We start from the raw sequence: 16613 nt of genomic DNA, 5'->3' as shown, positions 1-16613 counted from the left end.
TCAACTAAATAAACAGACATTTGACATTTTGGAGTAAACACACTCTAATGGAAGAAAAAACATCAAAATATGTAGCTTTTTTAAAAACATCTGTTAGATAAAGCCAGTTAGAGGAAAATATGATGATGATGTGGTTACCCAGAAAACATTTGATACTTTTTCACTCCAGCATTTGTCTCTTTGTCGGTTAAATGCTGAGAAAACAGCAAACTTTGCATTTAGACTTTTCAGGTTGTATTTTGTATTATATGTGTGGCTACACACTTCTGCAATCATTTGGTCCTTTAAACTGGACACATGTTGACTATTAAGATATTTTAACTTCTTCCTGCTGCATGTTGGATCTGATAAACAGGTTAGGGGCCTCAGGGTAAAAATGTATTACTGGGCCCCTGTTCTTATGCTGGAATAATACTACCTGGCCCTTGGTTTCTTATGTGTCAATTAGTTTTTGGTAAATTGATTAAACGCAATTTTCTTAAAAAAAAAAAAAAAAAAAAAAAAGGACCATATGAGCATGAAATTAAAAAAAAGAAAACATAATAAAACTAAAATATTGCTAGTCTAAGGTTTTGATGCAGAACCGTCTCTAATACAGCTCCACAAGAATATAATCAAGGATGCAAGGATCTTAACAAATTTGTAAATTCTCACTTTACCTAAAACCTGTTCACACACAGTAAATAAGCCTCTGGAGGTCTGCGGCTACACAGCAGCCACCCACTTGTCCCAGCTGGTAATCCAGCCTTGCTCACCGGCCACCAGACCAGTATCAAATACTGGAAATTGAGTTCCAGGTATTTATCACAAACCCAAATCTTAAACAACAGTTTCCTTAGAAAATACCGGTGGGAATTTTTAAGGGATTTTTAACATGTGAGGACATCATCTCCAAACTTCACTATCACAGGAAAAGCTTCAAACATAACCCACACAATCTCTTTCCTTAGTTGCCTGTAAAAAATATTTATTTTATTTGGAGTGAGTCTATTTGGAAGATAAAGTTTGGATGAAGTTTGTCTCTTTTCACCTGAAAACCACTTTAGTCTACAGAGCACCAAACCCTCACTGACATCAGCAGCTAAGAAGCTCTCTGATAGTACCAGAGCTCATTTCAAACGCAGCTGCACTTTGTTCTGTCTGGGAGCTTTTTTCTCTCTTGGAAACATTCTGAGGGAGGGAAAGGATCCATGGACTCCAGAGGTTGAACTCAGCGTGCTAACAAGCCATAGCCTCGGGCCACAGAGCTGAATGGAGTGACAGTAAGGTGAGGAAGAGCGGTATCAAATGAACACATGAAAGAGGGAGGTCGCTGGATTTAAGGCTTTTTGTCTTTGGGCGCTCAAAGGAGACAGCTGTCGACTGCACAAGCCTCGGCTCTATTCATGTGGGGGGACCGCAGACAGAGACCACGCCAACATACACACACACTTCAAAGGAAGGTGTGTGTGTGAGTGTGTGTGTGTATGTAATTCAGTGCTTCTCCCCAAAGATTAACACTATTATTATAATCATAGAGCATCATTTTATTCACAAAGTGATCAGAAATGCATATCTCACATCCACATGACCGTATTGTCCTCCATGTGTTACTCACAGGGAAGGTATGTAACATCCACAGTTCATGACAGTCTCTGGACTGAGAGCTGTCGTAGGATACTACCGGCAGTCAGACAGGCCCCGCACTTTAAAGGAACAGTTTGACATTTAGGGAAATACCCTTTTTTCTTTGTAAGAAGATTGATATTACTTTCATCTTTGTGTGTCCAGTACAGAGAGCATGTTAGCTTAGCTTAGCACAACGACTGTCTTAATTTCATGCAGTCTCTTGTTCATTTATCATCAAATGTGCAAAAAATAGAGATTAAGGTTGTCGAGGCTGTAACAGTTGTAATTGCGGTATTTTTGGACAAATAACCATTTAGTCACCCGTCCAGCACCCGTGGACAGATCTTAAATCCACAGCTGGTGTCGGCAGTCCTCACTGTGACTGCAGGTGAAGCTCCTGACTTTGAACCTTGAATTGATCAGGTTGAGTAGATTAATATCATCAAGTGGATAGGTGGGTTTTTTGGGTGGGGGGGTGGGGGAGTTTATGAAGGGTGGACTAGCAAAGTAAGAATTTCAAGGTACGGTGTAACCGCCAGTGTTTACTGTGCACATGATAATAAACTTCTTGAATCTTGAAGTCTGTGATGAACTTCCACTTCATTAGCTCGCCGACGGTTTTGTTGTCAGTGACCTCACTCAGATGATGGGACTCTTTTGCTTCTAAAACTACACTTTCATTTTTGCATTTTTATTTCTACATGTGTAAGACATAGAGCCTATAAGAAAGTACATTTAAGAGTTGTTAGAAGATGAATAATTTCTCTTAGGATAGTGCTTTTCCCTGCTTTTTATTTGTATAAAAGTATAAGGCAGGTGATTTACTGTGTAAGTCCCATGAAAAGACCAAAAATCAACAAGGACTTTTATCTCATGTAACCATGAATTACCAGATATAAACACAGCACAAAAAGTAAGGAAATTTGTGTCTGGTAGATTATTTCTTTGTTGTAACAATGTTTCTTGGCAATAAATCTTACACTGTTGGAAAGCCTGTTTATTTCTTTTAAATGGTGCCACATTTGTAAGGAACATGCATTTGTGGGATGAGCAGCAGAGCTGAGTATGTGGGTTGCGCCCATGAAAAATATGCCAAATCTTCTCTGCCAATGCCAAACAGCTCATTCTGCTGTTGACTCTTGTTTGGTGTTTGGTGGATTGGATGATTGCAGTTTGAAGAAACAAGACATATTGGCGATTTAACAATTTATTCATTAAACAAATAGGAGCCTCAGTAGCGTGTGGAAGAACTACACACAGCCACAACAGCCTGGTACAAATGTGGCACCATTTAAAAGAGAAATAAACAGGCTTTCCAACGGTGTAAGATTTATTGCCAAGAAGCATTGTTACAACAAAGAAATAATCTACCAAACACAAATTTCCTTATTTTTTGTACTAAGTTTATCTTATTCCTCTGTGCTGTAAACCTCCACTGTTGTCCAACACTATCAAAACACATAGATGATTCATGCTGTTGCACTGGTTGACATGTTCCTTCATTACCATGAACATGGACATTGTAGCTGATTTTGAGTCTGCTGTAAATATTCACTAATGTACAATGTTTATTGAGCTGTGGCGGAAAATAGTCCCCAACAAATACATTACTTACTCCTATTTGAGTTTTATTTGCTAAAAGCTACAGTATCCAGCTGTTGTAGAAAATTACTAATAGTAGAGCAAAATATCCTTTAAGGTGATGTCCACAACATAAGACCAGTGTGTTTTTGGACCAACAATTAATATCTTTCTTTCTTTTTTTTGTGTGTGTGTGGCATGAGGTCATGAGAGATTAAATAACATTCACTATTTGACAGCAGATAAGCAAACAAAAACTGTCCATACTGTCTGACTGACACATGATCTCAAGGAAGTTAAAGCATTGACTGCATACAGTAGCACCAGTGATGTCAGAAAAAACACAATGAAAGAACTAAAAATGTACCATTTGGTCACGAACAAAGTATTATTTCAGGCATCACTATTTAAATGGTAACAAATCAATAAGCATACCGATCCCCTATCCCGATCCCCGATATGATTTTGAGATGATTTAGTTAATAAATAGTGAACATGGACCAGACATTCGGTAGAAGGTCTAATCAGGTGCAGAGAAAATCCCAGTCTGATACTGAAAGTCAAATCTCTCTCTCCGTTGCCTGGAGCAGGTTTTTTTTTTTTTTTTCCATGTCTTCAGTTGATATTTGCATCAGAGGCAAATCAGTCTGCCTCTATGAGTGGGAGAGATTGTGTTCAGCGGCTGAGCTGTAGCAGCCATATGCTCAACAGTGGAAGCAATACAGATGTTTCTGAACCTTTTTTTAAGGTTTTGCAATGTAATTCAGCACTAACAGAAACTCTTTCTTCTGTCATTCACTTGTATAGCAGTGCTTCTATTGATCAAACTGGTAAAAGTGTAATTTTTAACCATGCGGACAACTAAAATCATAGAAATGTGTTTCAATTGTTGTCCAATATGTACACACTCTTTTCTTCTATTCAGCTCAGTACAGGAAGAGTACATCATGTGCATCATTTGTTGCTGGAATTCAGTTTTGGAAACTGAATCCTCCAGCGATGGGTCACACTCCTCCTACTCCCCTTCTCCCAAAGACTTCACTTGTATTTTCCTATGCAAATAACTTTGCATTCACAGAGCGGATGCAGTACCGGCTGTAGGAGACAAGGCTGCTCTGTCATTCGCAGGCCTCTTCCTGACCTCTTTTGTTCAAATGAAACCAAGATGCAAAACTGGCTTTAGCAGCAGACGTAGCTTAACAATACCTTTTGTCCACTATAGTTTGTACAAGGAAAGCAACAACCAGCAGTGACCCTGAGCTGACCAATAAAAATAACTTTTTTAAGGTCTGGGAAATATCTTTAAAATGTTATAGCATCAGGATGTCTTTAAATGTATGTGACTGTATTATTTATGGTTCTCAAACCATTTCAACACACTGGACATTTAATCCTCACAGTATATTTCAGTTTAAGTTTAGTAATCTCAGGAGAAAGGGCAACACATGTCATCGGGATCATCAAGCCTTAATTAACCTGCTTCCCATCTAGTTTACCCATCTGCTGTAGTGAGTCCCTCTACATATGGCTGTATTCTCCTATAGGAAATGTAATGACTACCTTCTTAACAAATCCGCAGTAAAAGAGGCACTCTGGGCCGAGGCAACAGCAGGTTGACTACAATGAGGGCAGGATGGAGAGGGGGGGGGAGTTGGGTGGGGTGCAAGTTGTGGCATGGGCAGGCTATTGAAGTGTTAAGCAGGAACTAAAGGTGGGGTCGCACTGCAGGGAGTTAAAAGAGGGCGGTTTACTCTCACATCGGAGCGGTTTAAGCGGAATAGAAATGTGTTATGTGCATTAAAAAACAACATAAAAATGATCATACCGTAGCTGGAAAACACACAAAGAGACTTGCTGGTATATCGTGAGCAAAAACACATCAGGCCAAAATTAGACCACGTTCACGTACCCAGAGAGTTGATCTCAGCTTGGCTGATATTGCATCAGTGGGAATCCCATCATAGCAACCAGGTGCCTGCGGCCAACCTGGGAGGATGGAGAGAACAGGGATACGGAGAAAAACAAGGTGCTTACATCTCACCCCCATGTTCTGAACTGGCTCATCATTTCAAACGCTATGCACACAAGCTCCTATATCATCCATATCTACTGTACATGTCATTTCTCCTACAGCGCTCTGATTAGGACATGACGAGGTTGGACAAAGCACCCTAAACCTGAGTGTCATTAATCATTAACCACCAGTGACAAAGAATTGACTGTGAGCAGCAGTACAAGTGTAGAAAGGTTCAGATGAACACACAATCACACGTATCACTGACTGTCAGCAGAGTACAGACTGTTTTCTAGCACATTTCTGGACAGTTACAGCTTTTGTGTACATGAGCAACAGACTAGACTGACTTTGTGTCTGAGCGTTTATCATCTTAGCTGTTTGTTGTGATGCTTCAACGGCAAAAATTTCTTGTATCAGAAACCATCATGTAGGTCATTCACGTGACATCATAAGTAAAGTAATGGGATGAATCCTGCTCCCACGTTTTAGGTGTAAAAGGCAGATTAAGTATTGTCTTAATTTGTTAGTACAGTGCTGCTCCCAGCTGTGACTGCGCTCATAAACCTTTGTGTTCGCTGCAGAGTGACTCAGTCATGTGCAGTGTTGAAGGGTTATTCCAGCTATTTAGTATTTAGTATTTAGTATAGAGCACTTTCATAATGTTGGAATTGCAAGAAGCATATTTGAAAAAGAATGATCAAAATTGAAGCAGCAGCGTCTGATATATCCTGACTTGGGTTAAGCTCCAAAAACCCTGAACCCTACATTTCCCATAATGCAGCTTTGAAGTGACTTTCATTAAACCCTCCCTGCTTAGTAAATACTCACATCTCCACACCTGCAGTTTGTATCAGGTTTTCTCAGAAACAGCATTGGGCACTGAGGAGATTTTGGCATCTCACAATTATTCTCTGTATTTTATTCATTCGGTCCAATGAAATTTGAAAAGTCTAGACAGGCAGTGTGCTAACAGGAAGCCAACAGGAAGTCAGCCGGTTCATCCTCTCAACCAGCTAGTGTGATATATGGGCCCCAAAAAGCAGAACTCTTTGGAGGGAGTTCAATATCTAGTTTTCTAGTTGTCTAGTTTTTCTTTATACGTCCATGATCTCCAAGCCCAGAAGATGATTCAGGATAAGTAACTGTCTCACATTTTAAAATCTGATGGTTTGTTGACTCATCTATCCACCCTGACCGCCTCCCTCTGTGGACTTTGTGGTTCTATAATAGTCACTACAGCCGTTACAGGGATTTGTCATTTCAACAAAAAAACGTCATTTTTGGGGTTTTTCTGAGTGCATTCTCTGAATAACACAGCTTACAAAGACCTAGCCAGGATAAAATGCTGTTTTAAATAATAAAGTGTTGTTGGAGAAAATCTCTGTTCTTCTAATCTGAAGGAGCAAAGTCTCTCTTCAACAACTGGTTTAAAATTTTAAAAATTCAGAAAACTCAATATGTTGCCTCGGTAACAGTAACTGATGAGTGCAAACATGCCAATATCTCAATTTTGAGCAGGAAAACCTTCATGAAATAATAACGTGTAGTGATGAACAACTGGGGGAAAAAATGAAAAAAATAATCGACTTATAATCGACATCTGCTCTTTTTTTTTTTCTCAGACATTTTAAATGAGTAAGATGAAACTTGGGGAAACCTGTGGGGAAACAATGAGTCGCTGCATTCACAAAACAAAGGCAACAACAACACCGTCTCCCTCCACCCAAACAACCCACTTCCTCAACACAAACCACATCAGCAGATCTGAAGCAACTGTTCAGGTGCTGCTGATTTTTTTTGTATGTTTTGCATGTGGAATGTAAAGCAACCGATGCAGCGCAACTTGTTGATGGAAAAACAGGTGTGTAGTGACAGTGTAAACAAAGCCACCTCATCTTGAATTGCTGGTTTCTTCCTGCTGCAGGGGAGTCCATTCACTAAACCGTATAAGCTACAGAAAAGTCCCGGCATCTTATGTTATTTTCCACCAAAACAACTGAACCTGATTACTGTATAAAGTTCAGAGGACAAAGAGGAGCAACTACCGATGAGATATTATTTTGTCACATTATATCATATAAACTCACAGCCTGCCCTGTTTTTTTTTTTTTTTTAAATGTTTTTACTTTCATTTACTTGATTTCAGGGTTCACCACATTTTTCTTGACGTTTGTTTTACATTATAAAGATAAAATTACAGAATCAAATGTGGGCTCACTCAGAGTGCCACACCTTGAAACACACATTGGTGGTTCTCATGGGATGGTGGATCCGGCTACAGCTTTGTGGCAGTCAGTCTTTAACAATCAATATGTTTACATAGTACAACCCAATCAGTACACTCAGGTTTTCAAAAATTCAATAGATGTTGGGTTGGGATGTAAATACAGTGTTTCTCTTTTTTTCAGTTCATCACTTCTCAAAAAGAGGAGAAATATTAATTAAATCTCTGCTCTGCTCAGTATAATGTGCAGAAAAGAGGCAAATTCTTCAGTAGTATCTTGAATTTTTCATGTGCTAAAAAATGTCAGCGTAAACCAAACCATCACAAACCACAGCGCTGGAAAATAAAACTGATGTAAGTTCATCAACAAGAAAAGCAATATTTTGTGGTGCCAAACATAAGTCAATGTAAAGTCGGGGTGTTTATGACACTGGGTTGCTGCAAACTGTGCAAACATTTTCACCAAAACATAACCTGTGATGGACCTAAAATCTCAAGGTTCACCTACTGGAGCTTTCAACCATATCCCATGGCTGTCTTCAAGCAAGTGAACCTTGAGTTAAGGATATTTAATCATAGGTATGTGTTCCTGAGGTCAAGAATGAATCTCCACCCTCAAACTTACCTTCACTCACACTAACTTGTGTAAACAACCTAACACTGGGATCTGAGGCAGCCAGTGGATCCTGCTCCAAACCACCTCCTGGATGAATCTCTACCATCTTGACATAATAAAAACATTCATATAGCCAGTCTGATAAGAGCATTATAGGAGAGCTTGTGTTTTCTGTGCATTGAGCTCCCTCGGACACAATAAAGGGGTGACATAACAAAACATCCGCGAGGAGATTTTCATGTGGTTAACCATACTGACAAGACATTGGAATATAATGGTAGACAGTTTGCAAAAGGGGTCAAGCAAGTACAGAAAATGAGGCAAACTCCTCAAAATCCTCAAAGCAGATGGACGATATAGAAATAGATTTCTGGGTTGATTGATCAGAAACAGAAATGCTGGTTTACATAGTTAAGAATAAGTCCTGAGGTGTATCGCATGTGTCATATTTGACATACAGTAAAACCTCTGAACTAAATGATTTCCCCTTATTGTATTCACGTTCACATATTTTTTGGAGGAAAAGAGGAACAAGTTGCACCACACTAGTAGGCAGTAACAGAAAAGCTCTGAATACAACCACTAATCCATTATTACCTCTCAACACTCAACATCATGTAGAAAAGTTAACTCTTCCTAATTGAGCGAGAACCCAGCGGATACCTGTTCAACGATTGTCTTTTAAGAAATAGTTGGATATTTTGGGAAATAGATTTGTTCACGTTAGATGAGAGGATCAATACAAGTTCAATCAATAAAAGTTGTATTGATCTTCTCATCTAATTTGGCAAGAAAGTGTATTTCCTTAAATCTTAATCTTTTCTTCAAACATGTCATTCTTTGTGAATCATTTTCAAAGAAACAAGTCTTAGTCTGACTGGAACCCGGTTTTATTACTTGAACACAGTCAGGGTGTGTTCTGTTTGTATGTTGAAGGGTTTAACAACCAGAAGCCTGTCTGAACTGTTGACTGACCTGAATCTGACTTTATTCACCTAAATGAAGTCTAAATAAAGAGCGCCTGATCTGTAACAACATTCAGAATTATCAGACCTTTCCTCATCTGCTGCTTGCAATCAAGTGAGTGTGATGTCAACTCCAAACAGGCTGGAAAAAAAAAAAAAAATTCATGCCAAGAAAGACACAAGAGGATTACGCTGAGGAAAACATTTTTGATGCAGTGTTGATGTGGATATGTTGTGCAGCACAGCAGTAAATGCTGATACCAAGATACAAGAAACATAGTGAGGAAAAATGAGCCACTGGGCAGATAGGAGAAGCAGCCTCAGCACACATGGGTTTCAGGTAACAGGTGGCAGGTAGTGCCCCCTGTTGGACACCAGAGAATGAAGCACTGATGTTCCTTTCTTTCTTTTACCTGATAGAAATGACTCCCGGCTCCACATACAGTCCACTAAAGAAAAATAAACTGGATATAAATCATTAAGTGCTTGTGTTGTGGTGACAGTTATGAGGCAAACAACTACAAAAATAGATGAAACTTCAGAAAAGCACTCAACCGAGATGCTCTCACCTCCTTTTAAGACAGATATTAAAGGTTTGTCAGCTTCATGAATTTCTGTGTAGTCTGACACTGATGTGTTGGTCTGTTGGATGTGATCAGTGCGGTTACACAACAGGAGACAATTGTAGGTTATGTGACTTCCAATGCACCACTAGATGGTGCTCTCATCTCATCATGTTCGAGCACGGCCACTCTGACACACATGAGGTGGACAAAATAACGGGAACACCTTACCTGCAAACAATAATAAAGTTTAGAAAGGTGTGTTTTTATAGAGACTGTCAGAGGAGTTGATTCAACTGTTTGATGTGTTAGATTGGATTATGTTTTCCTCCCTATGTTCATTACTACAGAAATTATGTAAATTATATATAGAAATTAACTACCAGCAGAGCAGCCAGTGTGTTACAGTTAGATAAACAAGAACTTCAGTCAAAAACAGAAGTGGACAACAGGGAACTGCCTATTGTATATGAATATGTAAAAAAGAGTGAGAAGGCCGTTACTTCACTCGCACCCAAGAAAAATGTTTGAGAAGAAAACACAGATTTTGAAACTTTTTATATATAGTATTCATAGTTCGTCGATTCTGAGATAACAAGCCAAATCATATTTCAAAGCAACAAGTTAAAAGTCTTATGAGACATTTAGCAGATATATAGGCCAACACTGTGACTACTGGAGGACATCATGTCACACTGATGCAACCAGTTTCTCAAAATATAAACCGTTAGTTCAGTGGATATGTGTAAGATACTTTGAATATAGAAATAATTAGGTTTTTATGTTTTAAAGTTACTAAACAACAACTCTTAGTCCACTAAATAGTGAAAATACAGATGTCCACATAATGTATATTAGCACACTGAATTCATGCAGGTTACTTTAACATTTCTGTCTGATCTTTGTGAATATAAAAGCAAAACAAGGATTTGATAGCAGAGTGTCGTGGTTGGTCCCAGCGTCCAAAGCAGTCACGCTGTCCTCAGAGAGGACGTCACTGCTAAAGCGCTGAGTCATATGCCAAAGCCATCTGAGCCGTAAGACAATTAAGACTAAGAAGTGGCACACAGCAGCATTTAACTGGAGACGTTGCACAGATACCAGCCAGTCTAAATGGGTTACAGCAAACACAACACGCTTGCCTGCTGTTTACATGAACTGAGGAGAACCTCAAGTGGGAGATAAAATAGGTCAAGAAAATGCTGTAATATTACATGTGCTTTGCAAAAAAATGTAACAAAATATTCAATGTCAATTGTCAGTCCTTCATCAAGAGAAACCTTTAACAGATACAAACTCCCGGATGACATCACAGGGGAGAAAAGACTTAATTTTGAGAAACACTTATAATAAGAGGCAGTAATTATCTGCCTAAATCACTAAAACATTCAGCTGTCATCGGTGGAGGGAAAATATCAGGCTGCAACAAAGAAAATACAAGTTATTATAAGTATTTAGGATGAAACTGAAGTCAGTAAATGTAGCTCAAACCATCAAAACTCTCACAAATGAGTTCAGTTGATGTCTCACTGGATACTAAATATCTAGAGGTTATATTTATTTATTTGTTACATTTACAACACTTTTCCAGGCTCGTTTCTCTGTAACATTTGAAACAAGAAAACAGTCTTTCTCCTAAAAATGAAATGTTGAATTCATAAGCAATTAAACACATTCTTGCTAAATTCAGTACACTCAGTGGTTTTGCCGTTACAGTCTTAACTGGTCCGGTATAAGCAGTAGCTCATGTTTAACGATGTGTTTAAATGATGCTTCAAAACTTGTGCTACTGTTCTGTGTGACTGGCAGCGCATATAACTGACACTTTATCCTCCCGTGTATGCAGACAGTCCTACATGTCAAAATGGATTCAACATTTAAATCTACGGAGACTAAATTTGATCCTGTGGAGTTCAGTCAAATTATGTTAAATTACATAAAAATACTGAAGTGTTTTGAAGGAGAAAATCAGAAGTTAGTGGAAGCTGCTTAACATGAACTCTGTGACTGTATATATTTGGACATAACTGATGACTCGATTTCCCACGAACAATGACTGGACTAATCCCGAAATAACCAGAAGAAGAAATGAAACTTATTTCAGCAAAAAAAGGAAACTCCATCTACACCAAGTCCTTAGAAAACAGTTCCATATTTATTGCAAAATATTTTTGTACAGAATACAACTGAAAAAACACCAACAGAGGAGGAATGGACAGTAAGGCCAACATCAGAACTCCAAGAGCTGAACTGTACAAACACCAATAGTAACATTTTCTGCTTTGTGTTTTTATACATAAATTGTTTCCCGCCCTCACAGCAACCTCCTTAAGGGGGAGACACAAAAAAAAAAACCTCAAACATCTTCCCCATTTTTTTCTAAAACAATAATACAATATTTGCCTGTAAACCTACCAACTTAGCACACCAATGGACAATCCTTAAAATGTTGAAATTTCTGTAAGAAACGTGTCCCTTGATTGATAATGTCTCACAAAATATAAATATATACTTGTAAAAAGCTCCAAACTATATGGGACTGATAACATTTTGGAAGTGAATGTTGTATCACTTGTTGAGATCATGAGATTCAGAGCACTACAGCGTAAGTTAGGAGGCTAACACCATTAGCTCGACATCTAACACCAGTAACTGAGTGTGCTGAGATAATACTTCTGATTTTGAACTAAAATACATTAGCGTTTAAAGTTTGCTTCTTAGCTTTAGTTCCTTCACACTGCTGGAATAACTGAACCCTCACTTGAGCTTGGAGGGGTTTAGCATAGTGCGTCTAGATAAATTCGGGCGTGCATGCCCATGCACATCCTCATGCGATTTGGCACTGATGTAAAAGTACTTTCCTCAAAGTAAACCTCGTGGTAAACGCGTCTCAGTCTCTTCAGCTCCTTCTCTTACATCTTTTTTTCTTTACAAACTCTCCACATAAAAAAGGCAGAGTGAGACAGGATCCTTTTTTTCACCCCCGACATTCAAATGTACATATTTAACATTGGCTCTCCCAAAATTTGGGATCTAATGAAGACAAAAAAGAAAAAAAAACCTCCTGTCTCTGGAAGTTTATTATAGAAAATAAAAATTAAATAAAGATTAAAATAGATACGATTTTTTTTCTCATATGCATAAGCCCTTCAAGAAAACACACCAAAACATTAGAAAGGATAAAGATGATGTACAATCCAGAGCTCCAGAGGAGAGAGGGGGGGGTTTCTTCTCAAATGACTCGATGGGGAAGGTAGATGAGGAACTAGAGATGCAACGCAACAATGTCTTTGCCCTTCTGATTCTATATCTTACAATTTCCTCTATGGTTAATGACAAAACACAAGTATCTTCCTTTAAACCATGAACCCGGTGCTTGCTGATGACCTCTACAGCAGTCTGTAGTCTTCAGAAACACACAGTAGACCAGCACGATGCTCTCGGTCCGAAAATAAACACAGAAACAATGCTGACGGGATGATTTAAGGACAGGTTTTTAGCTTTCTTTTTAAGAGGAAAATGTCAGTTTTGTTGCAGAAACTCCTCTGAAATTATTGAAACATTCATTTCTCTAATGATAATGAAATTTTGAGGGTTAATAAAGTGAACCGGGTAGTTCTTCTGTAATCTTGGGTCATTACGCACAACTTTTATGACATTTCTTTCAGTGACCCTGCACTAAAATGATCTGATACTCTGCAGCTCTGTAATGGTGGGTGTGTGAGTGGGGAGGGGTAGGGAGGGGGGGGTTGGGCTCTTTAACCTTGTATGGATATCACAAGTGCTTTCAATGATTTGATACCCTGAGTAGAGGACATAGGCTTGGGGTGAATTTCAGTAGAAACAAAACCTTTTTTTATCCAAGCAAACGCAAACTGAAAAAATGACATTACTAAGTAATACCACCTTTCACACATAAATAAAAATCTGTACTTATTGGTACATTAAAAACCACAAATGTAACCAGAAAGAAATAAAACAACAACGACAACAAATCACCCATGACGACACAGTCATTTTCAGCTTTACAATATGCATATATTCATGCATATATAGTGTGTATTTCCCCTTGCATACAGGCGAGTGGCTGGGGAATATATAGAGAGCCTTTAGTTATACCAACTCCCTCTGCAGAGACTAACACTGATTATTAAGAGATTGATACAAATGATAGCAAACGTAACTCACAGGACAGGCCGGGAGGGGGGAGGGGGGGGCGAGAAGACGGGGACTGATTCTGTGCAGCCTTGTAAACAGAGGAGGCCAGACAGCCAGAGAGGATGATGGGTAACAGACATCCACTTAAAGCAGCAAAGATAGGACAGATTACAGGAGGTGGAGGGTGGGTGGGAGTGAAGGAGAGAAGAGGTAGGGGACCTTTTTCTTACAGCTTACCGAGCAGAGTATGCAAAATGGCAGCGTCACCTCACAACTTAGCCTTGACTAAGCCTTTTCTGCTTCCCGCCGGGCTGAGAGGAACGTCAGTATTGTTTCTGAAAATAAGTTAATGTGATTGACATGTTCCTGCTTCAAACGTAACAAAGAGCGGACTCTCAGCGATGTAACGCAGCGTCTTAGTAAAGCAACCTATGGGCCGAGTGGGTATTCGATCACGGAGGGGGGGACAAGCAGGAGGGTGTGACAGGCAGACAAAGTGTAGGGCGGTGGCAATCTTTATCGTCACTGGGTCTTCAAAAGGTAACAGCTGCCCCCTCCCACCCTCACCCCCCACCCCCTTCCCTCCAGCCCCCTCCTACATCCTCTTTGGGTTGTTAAGAGCTGAGAGGAGAGAAGCTCAGACAAACAACTGGATCCGCTCGCGGATGGTCTGCCGGCAGATCGGGCAAGTCTTGAGCGCGGCACTGCAGTCGATGCAGGAGGCGTGTCCGCACTGGAAGACCAGCTTGATGTGGTTGTCGATGCAGATGGGGCAGGTGATTCGCTCCTCCATCTGGCGGTAGCGAGACTGCAGCTGCTCCAGCAGGTTGTGCTGCTCCGAGTTCTCGATACCGGGGCTGCAGTCCACCTCCGTTTGGTCTGAGGAGAGGGTAATCAACGTGACTTAACATCTTCATGCTAATAGAAGTCAGGCTGTGTAGTTTTGTGTAAGATGAAGCTGTTTTACTGTGCTATTGCTTCAAAGATAAAGCTGTAGGCTCTAGCGATTTGATTTTGAGAGCATGGATAAAACATGACACAATATTTCTGACAGTTTCACTGGTGGTTTGTTCTTAATTTAGATGTGCTCTAATCTACCGTACAAAGCTGTGTCTCGCTAACGCCTCAGGACGACTGATTATTGATGTTCACACAATGAAAAAAATGTCCAATGTGTAAATTATTACAACCACAACAAAAAGCAAAACTGGTTCACAAAAAGATGAACACAGTAAACCATCTAGACAGCACATGCACATCACAAATTGCATGTTTCCTCCATTCAAAAACTAAACAAACCCAGAAATAAAACCTGTTAAATCACTACTGGGCTGTTCACAAGGATTCATGCTGGACATAGGAGTATTTCTGCCCTGAACATGAATATATATATAGAAGATCTGGAATTTTTTGATACCCTACAAAAGAGGATTGTTTTTACCTTGTCGAATTTTCTTGGTGATTGTGACTTGGCATTTGATGCATTTCTTCATTCGATGGGCACACTCTGTCAAGACAAGGACCAGGTCAGCGAGAAGATAAGCAAGAGAAAGAAACATGGACAATAGATGAGAAGGTTCTCAAGAGTTCTGTTCTGTTTGTATTCGACATTGCTGTGATATTATTTTCTTAAATATCACCATAACTAGTCAGACGTTGTTCACAGAGTCTAGCAGAGCGCTACTGTAACGCTGATTTGAGGTAAATATTGTCTTTTTAACTGGTATCAGACAGAAGTGTAAACACAGTTAAAGGGGAGTTCTTGCACAACTGTTGCCAGTGTGTGTACATGATAAATGTATGTTGAGGAATACTGAGCTAAGTTTCTAGCTCAATTATAACAACTCAGAAGTACATTAGAGTGTGCTGTTATGCCTTCTTTTTGATTTTGAATACACCTCAAAATCCGTTTTCTTAAATCTCTGTTATGTTTGTTCTCTATATGCTTTTCTTCATACAGACACACACATTATCAGCCTATTGATAACAGTGTGGCTCAACTGCTGATGGCTCCATCAACTCCTCCGCCCATCACAGAGCCCTCCACTCACCTTCACAGGCCACACTGTGCTGGCAGGGGCAGAAGAGAACAAGTAGAGCCAGCTCGGAGCAGATGAGGCATTCGCTGGGCCCCAGAGGTGTAGGAAGAACCAGGTTGGTCATGGTGTTGGGTGTAGTGTGGACTCGCCGCAGGCTGGCGCTGCTCAGGCCCTGTCCACATGTGATGGCTTGCAGACGCTGCAACCTGAGAGACAACACAACATTATAATGAGCCAAAAAGCTAGGTACATTTTATTTTTACTCTCAAATGATTCCTGCTGCCTAAAACACTGTTTCTGAAGCAGCTGACTGCAGGTAAAAAGGTATTGGAAGTTTCAAACAAGGTGAACGTGGCACTCAAAATGTACTCTTTGGTGTATCAATGTGATATTTAGCATATTCAGTGCTGCTTTTGCAGACAACTACCTGTGTTTCTCAGAGAAGCTCTTGATGAGCTGTAGCATGGAGCTGTCTGCCACCAGGTCCAGAGGACTCTTGCCCTTGTGGTTAGCGTAGCTGATGTCAGCCCCTTCCTGCGCTAGAAAACAAGCGATAGCTGCGCCAACACTCAGCTCGGTATTCCCCAGAAGACCCGAAGCATTCAGCTGTCAATACAGAAGATGACGATGGGAAGAGAGGATGGGAAAGACAGAAAAAAGGAGAAGATGGTGTCAAAACAAAGATACAGCTGGTCCTGCTCACGATCCCACTTGATAAAACTAGGAAAACAAGATGCCAGTGGGCCTTGGACTGAGTATTAAAACCCTTTTCAACAAACATGCTCTCAATAAGAACTGATCTTGTGCCAATGATAGAAGCTGAAACTTAGTCAAGGACACAG

The 16613-nt window shown here is 39.9% G+C and overlaps 1 protein-coding gene across 1 annotated transcript in view; it reads right to left on the bottom strand.

The window, feature by feature from the left end:
- Positions 1 to 14315: 14315 nt before the first annotated feature.
- The window catches only part of mib2 (MIB E3 ubiquitin protein ligase 2), a 50258-nt gene continuing 47960 nt past the window's right edge, over positions 14316 to 16613 (bottom strand). The window contains exons 17-20 of the mRNA XM_042408898.1: positions 16199 to 16377; positions 15784 to 15977; positions 15174 to 15239; positions 14316 to 14611 (exon numbers count right to left, since the gene is read on the bottom strand). Coding sequence (XP_042264832.1) covers positions 14370 to 14611; positions 15174 to 15239; positions 15784 to 15977; positions 16199 to 16377 — 681 coding nt within the window. The 3' untranslated portion in view covers positions 14316 to 14369. The remainder of the gene's footprint in view (positions 14612 to 15173; positions 15240 to 15783; positions 15978 to 16198; positions 16378 to 16613) is intronic.

Source organism: Thunnus maccoyii, chromosome 4 (assembly GCF_910596095.1).
Source record: "Thunnus maccoyii chromosome 4, fThuMac1.1, whole genome shotgun sequence".
NCBI lineage: Eukaryota > Metazoa > Chordata > Actinopteri > Scombriformes > Scombridae > Thunnus > Thunnus maccoyii.
Note: the sequence above shows the minus strand (reverse complement) of the source record. Positions and strands in the feature narration are given on the sequence as shown.